We start from the raw sequence: 18,356 nt of genomic DNA on the forward strand, positions 1-18,356 counted from the left end.
ATGTCCAAATAGCACCTCGAGATACTAGATTTGCGTGTTGCCGGTGTTTCTAAAGCGCCGACCACGTGTCGGTCACATGTCAAAAAAGTGTCGGACATGACACGGCACGGAGGCCCCCGGAGAGTATCAATACTTTTTAATTGAAACCTCGTTGGCCAGCAATTAAAGGGGAAAATGTAGTCGGCGGTAGCATCAACTCCTGTCTCCGTTGTCAATTCTCTAAGTAATTCAATATTTTTTTACTAGTAAATCTGAGGAAAAAGGAGAGATTAAAGGGGGAAATAGTTTTGGACAAGACTCGGGAGGAGACAGGGGAATGAACTCTCCGATATGGTGGAGAGATCTCCTAATAAGTTCTCTCCGCCTTCCCTCTCTTTAGGGAAGAAAAATATTTGAAGGGAACTTAGGGGCCTTCGGCAGGTGAAGGTAGACACCTGGTCGGTTTCAGCTAAGGACCGTTGGGTAGGCGGGTATAATAGTCTCCCACGCCTAGAATCACAAAAGGGAAGTTTTAGTTTCCCACTAGATGGACCCTTGCTTTGCACAATGTCTAAGTAACCAACTTATTCACCTAGTGCCCTAGTTACTTAGACACTGTACGAAGAGTGTTGGTGCTTCCTAATTGAAACCTCGTTGGTCGGCAAGTAAAGGCTTAACGCCGTTCGGTAGCATTAGCTCATGTCTCCGTTATCGGTTCTTTAAGTAATTCAATATTTTTTTACTAGTAAATCCAAGGAAAAAGTAGAGATTAAAGTGGAAAACGGTTCATAAAGGACCTTTTCAAGCAAATTCCAATTAATCCTATGCACGAATTTCCTCTTTCCAAATTGAAATAATCTTATTCCTAATTCGTCTTTTTGCCATGTTTGTTAAGAAAAAAATTGACTTACTCTATGACTAGCGAAATCTCCCTACTTTTAAACTTTGATTGATCCTATTCTCGTTATGTCAAAAATTTAGGAAATAGGGCCTATAAAACTTAAAAGAAGAATAAATGTTTTTATTGTCATAGAGAGATTTTTCAGTCATCTTATATTGTTCAAGGATTTCTTAATAAGGTTTATTTACTTTTTGGGTCCTTCCACAGTACCGATAATATTTATGGAACTACAATATCATTAATTAGGAGTGTACATGATCCGGGCCGATCCGGTGCCAGCATTGAACCGTAAATCGGACCGGTAGTCCCGGTCCTCAAATTTTGGGAATTGGACTAGACGAGGATCAACAGTTCGGTCCCAGTGGGACTACTAACTCCAGGTGCTTATAGAAATCTAACATTGGATCTATACTGATAACTTCAAATCTCAACCATCCAATCTAATAAAACATATAAATGAGTTTTTATAATCCTAAAATAATGAGAAAAGAGCTAAATTATGAAGAAAAACACTTAAGACAACTGAAATAGGATTATGTTCTTGCATCATTCTCCTTGAGTTAGAAAGAATCAAGCTCAAAGTGAAATTACAATTGTACTTCATCGAATCCAACCGTGAACAAAATAACGGGTTTGCATATTATAGTCAAGGCAAAATACAGATTGAGTCAAGATAAAGCACGATTAGAGACCGCATATTGACAAAAGGCAAGAGGAGGCATGAAGCAAGCAAGCAAGAGGCAGTATCACGAAAGGAGAGAGTGGGGAGACGAAGGCGAAAGGAGCGATCATTGAGCAGAGCCGCTTCGTAAAAGCGAGACACGAGCGTCAAACGAGAGGAGAGGAGCTAGTGTCGAAAAGAAGATGGAAAAATTAGGTTAACTAGTCTTTCAAAAATTTCTACTTTTTTTTTCTAATTGTATATGTATTATATATACTCGGGGCAATCCGATCTAGTCTCATCCACCATAAAACCGGGTCTTGAACCGCCCCCTCAAGGACCGGACCAACCCAATTTAACCGGTCCGATCCGATCCAGTTTGTTCATCCCTATCATTGATGTTTTATACATAACTGGTTAACAATTTCTTAAGTTGAGAATATCAAGATACCGAAAAGAGAAATATTGATTGTTGTGTCTATTTCGTTATACTAATAAATAGTGCATGAACCTATTTATAGGTTTTGTGGGATGCTATTAAGATAATAATAGCAATCGTAATCAATCAGAGATATGCATAATCCCGATAAATATGGAGAATCAAGGGGAAAAGTGCACTAGAAGTGCAATAACTTGTGTACGGCATTCACTTGAGTGCCATAACTTTCAAAACGTTCACTTAAATACCATAACTTTCAAAAATCGTTCACTTGAGTGCTACAAGAACTTTTCCGGCATGCCACGTCATCTTTTCGGCATCTACGGTAACTTTTCCGACGTGCTACAAGAACTTTTCCAGTGACTACAAGAACTTTTCCAATTGCCGCATCGGCTTTTCCGGCTGCCATGTCAACATGGCACTCAAGTGAACGATTTTTAAAAGTTATGGCACTTAAGTGAACGTTTTGAAAGTTATGGCACTTAAATAAATATCGTACAAAAGTTATGGCACTTCTAGTATACTTTTCCCGAGAATCAAGTAAATATCATTAATATCTTATTTGGCAAGTAGCTTATTTTTTTTTTTTATCTTTTTCTGGATTGTGGCAAGGAGCTTAATTGCATACCCAAGTTATGGAATCCCATTTAATGCTTTGTTGCTACGCTTTCATTTTCTTCAAATTTTGATTCCTTTCCCATTTGAGTTCAGCAGTCTTGAGTAACAATATACAATTACTACCTGGCATAGAAAATCTGATGCATACAAATAGACAGTACCGGAGAGAAAGAGCTCATAGAAAAACAAGCAAGATGGAGAAACCCAGCGGAAAGTGGGTGGGCATGATCTTCATGTTTGTTCTAGCTTTAGGCTTTGACTTGTCGTCCAGTGATTGGGGCAAGAACACTTGTTGCTGCGAACCAAGTGAGAGATGAAGGGGCAACTTTCCATCATCGCATGTTGGAGGAGGAACATCGTTGTTGGGGCAGGAATATATGCGACCCCCATCGGATTTCAAGTGTCGAGTCCACCGTCATTGAGAATCCCCAGTGAATAGCTTGTATCTTTGTTAATGATGTATGCAAAAAGTATAAATAAATTATGTAGGGTTTGATGATGCTTTTCTTTTTCTCCTTTGGTGAATGTAATTCTATCCCTATTGAGACGGAGGATATTTGATTGGCTATAGCGATAATTGGTGATTAATTTTTCCTGACAGGCTGACATTGTATGTCAATATGTGTTTGCCGGCTAAAGTACACTAGAAATGCCAAACTTGTGTACGGCGCTCACCTTAGTGCCAAAACTTTCAAAACATCACTTGAGTGCCAGGTTTTTAAAAAAATGATCACATAAGTGCCAACTTCTTTTAAAAAAGATCATTTCAGTGCCAATTTCAATTTGAACTAACGTGGCTTGCTGGAAATCCGACACATGCTATTTTTTATTAATATTTAAGCCGACGTAGTTCGATAGAGTTGACATTGAAGTGATTGTTTTTTAAAAAATGGGCACTTAAATGATCGTTTTTAAAAAAAAAATAAGCACTTAAGTGATCGTTTTGAAAGTTTTGGTACTGGAGTGATCATTTTTTAAAAATTTGGCACTTAAGTGATCGTTTTGAAAGTTTTGACACTAAAGTGAGCCTCGTACATAAGTTTTGGCACTTGTAGTGTACTTAAGCCTGTGTTTGCCCATTGATTAGACGAGAAGAAGCTTTCCGATCTCGCTCTGCTGAGAAAATATTGTACATGCCGGCCCCTCCGCGATCAAGCATGGCTCTATGACCATTGCTCTCTTTCTCTCTCCAATTATACGGCACTCTCTCTCCTCTCTTTTGTGCATCTTTAAGAAAAAGAATGAAGCCACTCTCTTTTTTTTTTTTTTTTGCTTTCCGTCTCTCGCTCCCAAGAGCCTCACCGGTCGCATCTCGAGCCGCCTCCGCCTCCGTCGTCACAAGGAGTATTAGAACTGAATCGAAACCCGAATTGAACCGAACCGGAAGTTTGTGCATTTTGAGGGTGCATTTGTTTCGCGAAAAATGAGTGATTTGAAAAATATTCTCCAAAAAGTAATCACTTATATCTCTTACAAAAATAAACAAATAGAAAATTTTATCATTGTCTACAAAAATAGTCAGGCACAGAATATTATCGATGGCGAAAATATTTTCGAAATGCGAAATAAACGCATCCTCGGTTCATTTCAATTTTCAATTCAGTTAATAATCAAAGAATTTGGATAATTTAACAGGTCGGTTCAGTTCGGATAACGGATTTTAATTTCTCTTTCTCTTCCTTTGCGCATGCTCACTCTCCTCTCTCACTCTTACTGTTCACTTCTCATCTGAGCCGTGGATGGCTCCCCTTCTTCTCTCTCTTCCTCTTCTTCTCTCTCCCTCTTTTCATCTTTGTGCTCCCTCTCACTATATGAGATCGGTGGACGGCTTCTCTCTCCCCCTTTTCATCTCCGCGTCTCTCTCATCTTCTACCCAATCCTTTCTGTTTTGGTTGCATCTCGTGACAAAACAGAACTCCCCACTTTCAATCTGTGGATATTACGTTGAATGGTGGAAGAAGAGATCGGTTTCAGCCATGGATGAGTTCTGACCAAATCCAGTCCCTTGGGAGTAGATGTGGAAGTGAGGCACCGGACGAAGGAGATGGCCAAGCCGGAGAGATGCGATCGCCGAATCCTCGCGGCAATGGCGTAACGAAGCACAGAGGTTGCGCTCCCGGTGGCCGACAAAGGAAAGGCGCGCTTTCATCTTAACCATCATTAACATTCTTTGGAGAAATCGAATCAACGTACACACAACAAAGCACTAGAGATCTCAAACAAAAGAAAATAAAGAAAAAAAAAATCAGAAAATCAAACCGAAAACTGAACCAAATCAAATTGAGTTTTTTAATTCAGCTTGGTTCGAGACGAGTTTTGATTCGGTTCAAGCATATAAAATTAAAATGAACTAAACCATCGACACCCTAGTTGTCGCCTAAAAGAGCCACTCCCTCTTTGTCGCTCCCTAAGAGCCCCGACCGATGGCCTTCTAAGCTTAGATCCGATTGTCTCCACTACATCACCTTCAGGAGCCACTCCCTCTCTTTCGTGCTACCAAGAGCCCTCGCCGATAGCCTCCCAATCCCAAATATGCCGCCTCCGCCACGTCGTCTCTGTCTCCGACGTGAACTGAAAATAGGAATTTTTAGAAATTGATTTGAAATAAGAGTTGATTCTTTCATTAATAAATTATATCTTTCCTATTTTGGAATGACTGGAGAAGGGTTTTTCGATAAATGAAAGGAGGACGGAATGAGGAAAGGAGAGCGGGTGAGTTGCAATTTTTACAACCGTCTAAGAATTGTTTGAAGCGATATGGTTCATGCCCTTAGAGGTGTTGGCTCTATCTGCCTCTTGCGGGGGGCCAGCTAAAGTCAACTGTCGACGAAGAGCCCTTTTTTTTTACCCAAAAAAGGAGAATTTGCACCTTTGAGGTTTCCGTTGGGGAAAATGATCAATAGTTGAGGATCATCTTACCGATTCGTCTCATTGATTGAGACTCGATGCAAGCTTATGCTATGACATGTGCAATGAAACTTCTACGAGAAATTCTCACACATTCAGCTTACTTTAGCTGGTTGAACAAAGAACCGGGCACTTTCATTTCTCAGAGTGTTCCAACTCCTATTCCGGCCGATTCAATCGAAAAGTAGGTGAACAACTCGAGTTTTGTACATTGTATTTAATATAACGAAGCGTGATTTAAAATATAAAGAAATTAATTATTTGCCTAAAAGATATTTACTGAAAACCATGAGTAACTACCCTTGAGAAAAGTACTAAAACCGAAATAATCCGATTAGTACTTAGGTTTGCATACCCTCTTGAGCAGCCCTATATTGGATATTTTGACATCAAAATAAGTACATACTCTTCGTAAAATCCAACCACAACATTAAATTAAAATAATTGCAATGTCGCGATACTTCTATGTTATGTGGTTGACAAAAAAAAACCTATCAAATCATAATAACATGTACACTGACATATTTGAAGCTACTTGGAGATTCATTAGTTAATTCATTTTATTTTCTTCTGTGGTAATATCATTAACATATGGTTTTGCTTTCACTATACAAATCCCATGTGCCGCCTAAGTTGCGTGTGCCATGGAATGCGTGAATGGAACCTTAACCAGTACACGTCGACGTGTGTAATCTATTCATGTTCACGAATAAATGATTTCAATTCCTTGTGTTATGATCTTCCGAAGAATAAATAAATAAATGTGCGTTTATTTAAAAAATTTCAAACATATATTCTGAAAATGACCACTTGTGTCGCTTACAAATATTAATTAATAAAAAGGTTCATCATTTAAAACATATTTAGCCACAGCTATACAAATGATTATTAATTTTAAATTTTTTTTCAACTCATTTATTTTTGGTGAAATAACTGGAGTAAAATCACAAAATTGAATCTAGGGGAAATTTCAAAGGAAAAAAATTTCCTCGCCTTTTTACCTCTACTGGGCAATACTTCTTTATCTTCTCTTTCATAGAGACAACTTAGAGGACTCTTGTAAAATTCTTGCAAGCGAAGGGAAAATTTTGACCATAGAAAAAGGGAAATTTCAACGCCTCTTCTAGTTCCCCGATCGCATCGTTGCTCTAGATCTATTCATCGCGAGGCTTACAAAGATCACACGACCCTAGCATTGCCATGGTTGGGGTTTGGCGACCTCCCGGGCTCGCCGCGACTACCTACTGCGAGACTTGAGGCTCGTCGTCCTCATCGCCAGAAGTGGTGATTACCGATTTCCTTCTAGCCTTCTCGACTAAATGTGGCCCCTTAGGATTGTCGACCGCTTCTGTAGAGAACTCGGCGACAAAATTGTTGAAATTGCCTCTCTTGGCCTTGCCTTGCCAAGAGGCGAGGCCGCCTTTAACAGCCACAAGGGACGTCTCGCCGTGGCCGATGAGGGTCGGGCGAGGGTCGCCAACCTCAAACAAAGGAGAAAAAAAAAAGAAATGAGAAAAAAAGAGAGAAAGAATCAGAAAAAGAAATGATGAAAATGCTCTTGTGGAAACTTCTTTCTTTGAAATAAACATAATACTTTAGACCCATATTTAAAATGATGTTTATTTTAAATTTTTATTTGAGAAAATGAGACTCAAGCTCTTTTTTGAATTTTTCCTTAGATCAACGACCTCGGCTCTATCTCCTCTGCTCTGGGTTGGGCTGGACCGACCCAAATAATCTTTTGTTTCTCTCTATGTTCAAGCCTCGTTCGTCAGTAATCAAAACGTCGTCGCTGGGGGCGTCATCTTCTGTCAGTTGCCAGTTTAGTTCTGACTTGAGAGAGAGCCAGAGAGACTGACGAGAGAGCTCTTCGACCTCGCTTCGCTCCGCCATGGTGATCTCCCTCCCTCCCTCTCTCTGTCTCTTCTGATGACTGCTCCAGTCGTTGAGCTTCTTCACTGAACCTCTCGCATTTCCTTTTTTCAGGATTATTTGAAGACGGCGATTCCTTCGCAGCTCATCTCGGAGAGAGAGTCTCCAATCTCGTCGTCATCAACCCTGGTACTCCCACCCCTCTCTTCAGCCGAATCGAATAGTAAGCGCCTCGCTCGACCCTAGCTTGAATGTGCTCGTTCCTTGCTTTCCAGGTTCTGCGAACATCAGAGTGGGCCTCGCTCAGCAGGACGCGCCTTTCACCGCCCCTCATTGCATCGCCCGGTGCACCAGCCAGGTGCCCAAGCGAAACGTGCAAGATCAGGTCGGACCACGTTTCATGATTTTCTTTTTTACTGTTTGGTTTTTCGTGCGTGTCTGGTTTTGGCACTGCGGAATTGATGGTTTGTTGTTGCTTTGGAGTTTTTAGATGCTCAATTCTCAAGTTACGACGGCACAACACATGGAGCGGGAGAAGGCTTATGATATTGTGATTTGACTTCTGTTGTTTATTTTTAGTTGTGACGTGTGAAATGCCTCGAATGTTTTTGAATTTTTCTCAGAATTATCATGTGGGTTAGTGTACCCCAGATAGCATCCTTGTTGAAAATTCCGTTCTTGGATGAGGAGGTCACGAACAGCAGCTCTTTCCAGCGCAAGGTATGGAGATTCCGTTCTTGGTTGAGCTGCTCGATCGCTTCTGCTTAATCTTCAAAATGATATGGCAGATTAAGTCCCAACTTCATCTTCAAAGATTCCGTTCTTGGTTGAACTTCACTGTTTTCATGGTCCAATTATCTTTTTGTTCTCTCATTTGAGTTTGCTACTCGAAGGTTCAGTATTTTAAGGCAATTCTCTCAACTTGTTCTCTGTTTTCTTCATGAGGTATTCAAGATAATGAACTGTTTTGGTCTTTACGAGCACATTGTCCTCTCTTTGATGGTTAGTGAAGGACTTGAAAGATTTTTAATGCCTTTATCTTGACAACTTAAAAATTTCTCCTCTTGTTCTGTGTAAATCTATACTGCATTGTCATCCAAGAGGAGACTGCAGAGTCATTGCATCCTTGGATCTAGTATATTCCTGAATTTTAGTACTGTCAGAGCTCAGTTCCTGCTCCCTGATAAATAAATAAAATTAAATCACCCGGCGCCGCCCAGAAAAAATGGAAGTCTGCCCAAACTAGGATGTCTATGTGTCTATGTAAGGACGTGTATATGATTGTCCTTTGCTGTCTTTTTTGTGTATTGTTTTGCATTCTTCAGTTTCTAATTTCTTCATGATATTTGTTATTGGAGTTCATTTGTGATTGTGTCAGGCAAAGTGAAAGAAAAACTGACTTACCTGTTATACAGATAGGACGTGTTGACGCTTATAATCCACAGAATGGTAGGAAAGATTCAGTCTTTTCTTGGACGGATGTGTATGAGAGGCAAAGTTCGACTCTGGTAGCAGGTCTATATAATAACTATTTTTTTCTATTCATTGGCTAATGGTTTTTCTGAGTTAATTGGCTTCACTATTGCTGAGACCTTTTACCTTTCTCTTCTTACTTATGTTATCTGCTTCTACTTATTGATATGTCAATGGAATCAGAAACTGTGCTGTCAGATCATGGACGGCTTTGTCTATGCAAAGAAAAATGGCAACATAGTACTTATATTCCCTTGTCTAAGATTTGATGTAGTATAGGCTTCTGTTGATTGAATTGTCATAACAATATAAGATTTTTAGCTTTTATCTGGGCTGGAGCATGTCTCCAATATACTAGATGCCTAGGATAACGAGACTCTACCCCGAAAAAGTGATCGTCTCTATGTCATTTTGGAACTAAGTAGAGAAACTGTGAGGTAGATATAAACTAAAAATTCCATATGATTGTTTTGTCTCTAAGTTGGAGTATCAGGGGTGTTAAGTAACATACGTTGAGGAAGCTGTCATCCAAAATGTAGATAGCTAGCAGGATGGTGCACTCTGTCAATGTTTGGAACTTCTGACCGTCAACCTTCAATTGTGTCTGAAGCTAATTTTGATGCAAATGCCTGTTCTGATTATTTCTCTGGTGAGCATACTAAATAGTTCTGCCTCCTGTACAAAAGTGGCTGTAGCTGCTAATGTTTTTGAGTAGAAGCATCCAGCTTCAATGCTCCTAGCCTGTAGTCAGTCTACTAAAATTGTTCTGTCGGTTGTATCGGTGCCTTTGTTTGTCTAAGGATGTATGGAGTTGATAAGGTAATGGGTTGTCTTTCATTATTGTCTTGTTTATTCAAGGATATGTGGAGCTGGCTTTCAGCTAATAGCAAAGGTCTTGGCATTTTGTAAATAGTGAAGCTTGCTAAATGACCTAAAGAGTGAAAAGTGGAAGCAATGTTCCTCCCCAACTATGTGTCACTTGCATTTATTGTTGTGAAGCTATATGCATTGTCAAGGTTGTTTTTCATACACGAGTTGCGTAATGCAGTATGATTATTTTTCATGCCGACATTGAATCTGCAGAAAGTCTTTAGTTTGTGCCTTTGTGTATGACTTGCACCTCTGCTTTGCAGATAGCTCAGAGGATAAAGACTTGCCTAGTACTTTGTTGGCCCAACATGAGGGAGGGGATATGGACTTAGGTCAACGTAAATACAGACCGTTCATTTGTGGTGAGGAAGCTCTGAAAATATCACCCACAGAGCCTTACTGCTTCCACTGTCCTATCCGAAGAGGTCATTTTAACATTTCGCAAGACTATCCTGTGCAGCAGGTGAGATACCCTAAATATTACTCATTGAAAGAAGTTGCTGTCTGATTATTACTGAGTTCCACTCTCACTTCTTGGAGGTACACATTAAGTACATTGCTTAGTTAGATTTGTTGGTATCTGTAGTAAGGCTCTGTGGGTATTGCATCAGGAATCAATTCTAACCATCCAGCAAAACACCTGTAATATAAGTATTGCATGCATTTGCTACGTGATACGACAGTTGTATGGATATGGTGATGTAGAAAAAGAATGATATGGTAAGATCTTGCTCATCCCTATAATTTTTCTTCACAGGTGTATGAGGATTTGCATACTCTCTGGGACTGGATGTTGGTGGAGAAATTGCATATACCTCAATCTGAAAGGAATATGTATTCTGCCGTTCTTGTAGTGCCAGAGACATTTGACAATCGCGGTACTTATTTGTTTTGCTTTCATTATGTTCAGTTGCTTATATCCTCGAAGATTTTACTATTGGTTTTTCCGCTTATGCATTTCATATGATCTCTGTATTGTAAGTGGATGCATGAATATATGGTCGAGTATAAATAGAGAATTGGTATTATGGTTTCTTCCCATGCTTTTTCTTCATTTTTTCTTGTGGTTCATTGACTGATTTAACTTCGGTTCATCAATTTTTTTTTCCCTATGATTGACAAGTAGTATACCATTGCTGTAGCTGAAAATAACTCCAAAAAAGGACCTTTAAGATCTTCAATTAATGTAATGACAAACTTAAATTTGCTGAGATTAATGCTTTTTTGCGGATTTTGTTGCATCTTGTTGAAAATCGTTTGCCTCTTCTTAAGCTCTAATGCATGGAGCAGTAGTAAATTATAATGGTCCTTTTTGCTTCAGGAGTTTATACCAGGCGCAGTCTATGTGTGTCTGAAATAGAACTTTGGATATAAGGTTGAGTTGTATGTTTGATCTTATATCAACTTCTTCCCACCTTTTTTTTCAAGCACGATGGCTGTGTGTCAGATTCATATTGCAATATAGCACTTCTCTGAGAAAGTATAATATAGACTATCTGTCGAAGAGTTTTGGAGGATTGCCACCCCTGTTAAAATGATTCTCAATAAAAAGACCTCTTCAAAAGTCAATGGATAAGTTGTGAAGTAAATGCCTTATTTGCCTCTCCTATAAGCTAGTAACATATCCCTTTCTTTAATAATACTGCTGCAGGAATTGAATGGAATCCTTCAATCTCTTCTTCTCCTTGCTTTTGCTAACATGCATTCTTATCCCCAAGAGCAAAGAACCTGCGAGACCCCTCTATCACCTCCTCCAAGAGGCTCTCACGGAACCCATGGTCGATCACCCGCAAGAAAACCCATCGCCTCCTTCCTCTTGGCCGGGTCTCGTTCGATTCCGCCTAGGTCGATGATCGGGATGCTGAGATTCTCGGAGCTGCTGCCCGATTCGGAGCTCTTTTCGGATGTCTCCTGCGGTCGGATGAAGATTCGGGGGATTTCGGTGATTCCGGTGTCGACGAGGCCTTTGACGCCGGCTTTCGAGTCGTCGAACGCTTTCAGCTCGCTCGCTCCGTCGTAGCTCTGCTCGCCGCAGTCGGAGGCCAAATTGATGGTAGTCATTGTTCCTCTCTCTCTTTCTCTCTCTCTACCGCAATTCAATGTCACTGTGAATGTGAATTTTTGTGAGCTAGGTTTATGAATTGAATGTTGTGGAGACGTAGCAGCTTCTTTATAGCCGAGAGATGGAGAGAAGAGAACAGTGATATCACATTGGGAGGATTTGACTTTGGAATAATGAGGTCCATAACAATGGAGGGAGAAAGTCATACTTTATGAGCTACCCACTTGCTGGGAAAATGACAATGCTGTTTAATAATGGCTGATTCTTTAGGGGACCGGGCGGCTAGTACACAAGTTTTCCAATTTATGGAAAAGAAATCTGTTAGGATAGAGTTGAACATCGACGGATGACAGGACAATCTGATGTTGTCGTAGCCCTTGGATCAATCATTGCATCATCCTAATGCGTTGCTAACTCGATTCGATCAATTAAGTTTTAGTTTTAGATATCGTCGAGTCGTAATGGAAACCTACTGTTTCATAGAAAATCGAAGTGTGCATAGATTTTTGCTTTGCGGTTGATTCTCGTTATTGTCATAGAGCGAGTTGAAGGCACGCAAGAATTCCGCTTTTTATCCTTGGCGGCAATATACAAAGTGGAATTTGAAGCTGAACCAAACAGAAATGTTGTCGAAAGTGCAATTTTTTCTCATGGTAGATTAGTGTTTTAACCGTCATACGAATATTCAAGACAGTTTCACAGATAGCATCTTTCTTTCCATTTAAGAGGGGTATGTGTTAATCTTCCTCTCCCTCTGTTTTGTGTTCTTTTTTAAGTTCTGCTTTTGTTTGAGAAGGATCTCGGTTTTTGAGAGTTGTGTTGCTGCTATCAAATGAAGCAATATAAGCGTTAGTTACCGAACAGTGAAGAAAGGCAATCCTGTTCTTTGGTAGTTTTACATCGATGAACCCATGGACAGACTTTTATTTTCAAATACAAACTTGAAGAAAACCGTGTAAAAAGCCGCCCGTGCGCTAACACCATGAAGAGAAATCCCACACCATGAATATCCTTCGTCCATTATCTCTTTATCTTCCTGTTTACAAAGTCTACAGCTTGAAATCGGGAAGGGCGTAAGTTCCATATACGCCTTTGGAAATGTAATTTCTTTGTGTAGTTTGGAAGTGTAGTCTCCTTGTAAATCGGTGGGTTGTCTGCTGATGTTAATTCCTTGATGGGTCCATACGGCCTCGATGATGGCCGAGGAGTGTGGCCAAAAAAGCATGCCATTGACACTCTTGGGCCTCTCTTGTTTGCCATGACTCGGTCTTGTGAAAAGTGCTAGGACCCTCATTGACCGCTCCCGTGAAAAGTGCTGCGCTTACATCTCTCTCGTTTAGACAATTTTGAACTTGTCAATGTGCGGCTAGCATGGTACAACCAAGTTTGGATTAGTCAAATAGCTCTGTTAGTAGACTTGATGCACAAGGCATTTGGGAATGGTAAATGCAGATTCATCCTACCAAAGAAAAGTGCTGATTATGAAGATATTATGTTATTGCTACGGGGAAGATGCCATGGTAAATTCTCAAGAGCTCTTTAACTAGCTTAGCATATGAAAAAGTACAGCAATAAGGGCGAGAAGAGGATCGCAGTGTGTCGACCAATCAAAACACGGTTTCGTAGAAGTTCGGAAATGAACAGTGATATCCGGCCAAAGCTACTTAGCTGCAAAAGATCTCCGATGTTGATAACTAGTGCTCCGTAAATTGGAGGAACGTGGATCCGCTGGTTCTCATGAAGCACTTGAAGTCCTCCAATTTGATCTTGGAGGAGAATCGTGAGGAAGTCTTTGTCTGATTGCTTTGTCACACCCAGGGTCAACTTGGGTTGGGGGCATGGCGGACAGAAGTTGCACATGATCAAGTCTCTCTTTCCACACTCCATCTCCTTCAAGTGATTTGAGTGGTGTCCTAGAGCTTCTGATAAGAGCTCAAACAGACGAGCCCGGTCTCGTCACATGCTTTGAGTACTCCATCGGCATTTCTCCGCTGAAATTTTTTTGAAGCATCAGAAAACCGAAATAGAGCTGCCTTAAAAGTATGGTTGGATGGATTCCCGGAGAACAACATAAAGTGTGTTGCTATTCCGTATCAATTCGAGGGCAAACGCTTAGTGCCGCTATTGCTAAAACGCAAATAAAGGAAAATCGGGTTCATTGTCAATTTAGAAGTGAAACTAATCAATCATTGAGGATCGCTTTACCGATCTGTTTCGTTGATTGAGACTCAATGCAAGCTTATCCGCCATGATGTGTAGTGGAACCTAGGCGAGAAACGTCATATGCATTCGGCGGCAGCAATTGCTTTACCCGATCGAACGAAGGACGGGGCACTTTCATTTGCCGAGTTTTCAACCCCTATTCCCACCGTTTTAATGGAAAGGTACTTTAACTCAAGTTCTATACAATTGCTAGTTTCGCTTTTGATTAAAGGAGAAAAAAAAGGCTATTTAGTAGTATACTCTGAAAAGTCGTTACCTTGCAACAATGTGAACTACTTCAATTCTTCCGCGAACTATCTTTAGTGATTCACTTTGCGAATTTGTTCATGAATTTTACCTTTTCGAAAGGTGAAAGCGCAAGAGAAGCCATTGGCTCACCCGAAAGCTTCGGGCAACTCTTCGGGCGGGGAGGCTCGGGTCCCATGGAGCAAAATATACCGTCCCTCCAATCCGCGAGCTACCGAATTAGAAAGGGCCATGTTGCTTGTTGTATATGACCCTCTTCGTAAAATCTCCGGTGTAGAATCCTTTCTTGGCCTCGGTCTCCTGTTCGAACAACCTGCGTGACCCCTCTCCTCTATCACCTCCTCCAAGAGGCTCTCGGGGACCCCATGGTCGATCACCCGGAAGAAACCCCATTTTTTCCAGTCCTTGCCCAATATTCCGCACCGGCTCGTGGCGCCGCGGCAGCCCACGTTCATGCACCCTAGGTCGATCACCGGGATGTCTAAGCGATCGTTGCCGCAGCCACGCTATTGGGCGGCCGGATGAAAATCCGGGGCTTTGGCAATCGCAGCATCCACGAGGCCTTTGGATCCGGCCTCCATATCATCGAACGCTCTAAATTCCTTTGCTCGCTCATGTTCGGGATCCGCACTAGTGACCATTGTGTGTGCCTGCTACCGTGTATTACCGTACTTGCGCGAGTTGGGTCTTGATGAAGTTCACTTTACGTGGTTATTTAGTGAGGATATTGGATGTCCGTCATTGTTGATTTAGAGAAGAAGCCAAACACGAGGGACATGAAGGTTGTCGACAAATGAGTTTTCCTTTAAGTGGAAGTTGCCTCAAGATTTATGTCAAACAAACACTCGAAGTTGCAACATAAGAATTCCTTGTTTCTCGACTTGACAGCATTTGTCGCCAAATCCTTGAAAGCACTTGTTAATGATCATATAAATGTATTAATTAAAAACCATAAGTAATTAATTAATTTCCTATCAAGAGAAAACCCAAGATTATTTCCTTCATTCCTTACAAGAGAGTTCTATTTTCTACTTTTATGCAGAAACGTGATTGGTGCACTCTATATCGGAAGAGCTCATAAATTAATAACTAATTATATAGTGACTAATTAAAGTTGTGGCAATTCCAAAACTGGAATCCTATACGTGAAAGATCATGTAACATATTCCTATTTTCCACATATAAGTTAACCCTTGAGAAAAGAATTATAAACGCAACAATCTAATCAACAACCCTATGTTAACTATCATGACATTAAAGCAAATGTAAAATATCATCAATTTCAGCCGCAAAATTAAGTTAAAATATTCACAATGTTGCAATACTTTTATTTATGTAGTATATGAAAAAAATTCTGGAAACATATGAGTGTGTAACTCGATATATTTGAGGCTACTTAGATATGCACCGTTACGGGATAATATTCGCCGGGTCCCGGCGACCCCCGCCAACTATTCCCCCCACCTTGGCCGACCCTCCTCGGCGAGGACGGGGCGGTAGCGAGGGCTACGGATGAGCTTACTTGTTTATGAAGTTGCCGCCTTCCTCGAGTGGTCATTATGCTATTAATTCGGAGTGCAATCCACGAAATTTGTTTGGTCAAAATCTGATATGACACTAGCTTTTGAAAGAATATTGCTAGGAGTGTCCTGATATGTTAAATATTCCTTTTCAGGGCGGCATGCTTTGTTCGTAGGAATCCTTGATATTGGCTGAGATGCTCGGATGCATGGTATGGACTGGTTTCAGAGTGGAATCCATATTGGTAGCAGCAGGTAGTACAAGGACTCTTGCACGCTATTCTTTTCCTCTGCTGCAAGTTATGCCATTTCATCTGGTGGATTAACTGAGGATGAAGTAACATTATGATGCCGTTGGACTTGCTATATATTTGTCCCCGAAGTTGATCATCAGGCGCCGCCCAACCATTGTCTCCCGACAAAAGCATCGACTCTGCAACACACTTCTCAGCCCCAGCTTTTGCCTTTGGAAATGGCGGAAGCAGTTCTCTTCAGCCTTGCCACTAACATACTGAAAAGCCTTGCATCTGAAATGGCGGAACTTGGAGGCTCCTTTGCTTCTCAGCAGATACAGTTGCTCTGCGGCGCAAAGGACGGGCTCCAAAGCCTTAGGGGCACCGTCCAGACCATCCAAGCGGTGCTTTTGGATGCCGAGAAGAAGCAATGGCATAACAACCAGGTCAAGCTCTGGCTCAAGAGGCTCAAGGATGTGTTGTACGACGTCCAGGACTTGCTCGACGATGTCGCCACAGAAGATCTGAGGCGGAAGGTCACCCCCGGCAACGAGATGTCGAAAGCGGTACGCTTTTTCTTCTCTAAGTCGAATCAGCTCGCACACCGTGTCAAAGTGACTAATAAGATTCAGGAACTTAGGAAGAAATTGGATCGGATTAAAAATGATAGGACGTTCCATTTAGAGGAGCGTCAGAGTGAGGAAACAACGGCCATTGGGAGAGGAAGGAAAACTGAAATTTTCGCGCCCGACAGAGCAATAATTGGCAGGGAAAACGACAGAAAAATGATCAAACACCTATTGTTTGATTCCTCCTCTACCCGGAGTGTGTCAGTTGTTGCCATCGTTGGTAAAGGAGGTCTTGGAAAAACTGCACTTGCACGACTAGTGTACAACGATGGGGAGGTAAAAGAACATTTTGGGCTTAAGATGTGGGTGTGTGTGTCTGATGTCTTTGATGTGAATTCGATTGTCAAAGATATTCTTAAATCAGCGAACTGTCAAGATCTTGAGAATAAGACTTTAGACCAATTGCTGAATCTTCTTCATGAGACTCTGAGTAGGAAGAAATACTTGCTTGTTTTGGATGACTTGTGGAATGAAGATCGGAATAAATGGTTGAAGCTTGGAGATTGGCTGGAGGGTGGTGAACGGGGAAGCAAGATACTTGTAACCACTCGTAGCCACACAGTTGCGAAGGTCACGGATGCGAAATCGGTTATCCATGATCTTCCTGGCTTATCTAAAGATGAGTCATGGAATTTATTCAAGAAAATGGCTTTTGGAGATGGGGTAGAATCATCAGACTCGGAACTGGAATGGATGGGTCTAGATATAGTTAAGAGATGCGCTGGGGTTCCCCTCGCCATTAGAACTATAGGAGGCCTTTTGTACGGCAAAAACAAAGATGAATGGGCCCGTTACAAGGTGCATGAACTTCCAGAAATACCAGAAATTGATGAGGCTGATGATGGAATTATGCAAGTCCTCAAGTTCAGTTATGATCATCTCCGGTCATGCTTGAAACATTGTTTTGCATATTGCTCGTTGTTTCCGAAAGATTATGTCTACCGTAAAGAGAGGATGATACATTATTGGGTGGCACAAGGCTTTATTGAGTCACGCAAAGGGGACGACAACCTTGAAGTGGTCGCTGGCAATTACTTGTCAGAACTACTATGTAGGTCATTCCTTGATGTTGCAAGCAAAGGTGACGATGGTGAGGTCCCGACTTTCAAGATGCATGATCTCATGCACGACCTTGCCCAAAAAGTTGCTGGAGGTGAATGCAAGATCGTTAATTTTAATGAAGGAGTTAGTGATGGAGGAATTCGCCATGGGTCGTTTATTGTAGGTACTTTCTCGTAAGAGAAAATGGCGTCCCCGCTCAAAACATCAAAATTGCGGACGTTTATCTTTTTGGGAGGATTCTCTACACTATATTGCTGTCACAAAGTTCTCTCCGAGTGTAGACATTGTCGAGTGTTGGATTTTGGCAACAAGGCTACTCCTCTCCCTCCTTCCTCCTTTGAAAAGTTGAAGCGATTAAGGTTTCTTAATATTTCTACAAACCGCTTTATCCAGATTTTGCCGGATTCATTCACGGATTTGGTAAACTTGCAGATCCTTAGACTCTTTGAATGTACGAACCTTCATACATTTCCGAGAGATTTGAGGAAATTGGTCAACCTTAGATACCTCCTCATCGTTGGGTCTAAACCGAGAGACCTACCACCCTTGAGTGAACTCCCTTCCTTAAGGACGTTGATTCTTATGCGGTTGCATGCGTTGGAGTCCCTTCAACAATCTAAATCTACAGGCCTCTTCTTCCCATCTCTTGAGAGACTGTCCC

The 18,356-nt window shown here is 41.2% G+C and overlaps 2 protein-coding genes across 2 annotated transcripts in view; both read left to right on the top strand.

Moving 5' to 3' along the window:
* LOC125316535 overlaps window positions 1-16,964 on the top strand; it is a 25,809-nt gene extending 8,845 nt beyond the window's left edge. The window contains exon 3 of the mRNA XM_048285093.1: window positions 16,908-16,964. The gene's annotated coding sequence lies outside the window, so the exon portion shown is untranslated. The remainder of the gene's footprint in view (window positions 1-16,907) is intronic.
* On the top strand, window positions 16,244-17,872 carry LOC125314692 (putative disease resistance protein RGA3). The gene has a single exon (XM_048277602.1). It carries the CDS (start codon window positions 16,244-16,246, stop codon window positions 17,870-17,872), a length of 1,629 nt encoding a protein of 542 aa, XP_048133559.1.
* The last annotated feature ends 484 nt before the right edge of the window (window positions 17,873-18,356 follow it).

This window comes from Rhodamnia argentea, chromosome 1, assembly GCF_020921035.1.
Source record: "Rhodamnia argentea isolate NSW1041297 chromosome 1, ASM2092103v1, whole genome shotgun sequence".
NCBI lineage: Eukaryota > Viridiplantae > Streptophyta > Magnoliopsida > Myrtales > Myrtaceae > Rhodamnia > Rhodamnia argentea.

What these genes read in the sequence shown, in the direction of transcription:
- LOC125314692 (XM_048277602.1), top strand. Translation starts at nt 16,244, where the DNA reads ATGGCGGAAGCAGTTCTCTTCAGCCTTGCCACTAACATACTGAAAAGC.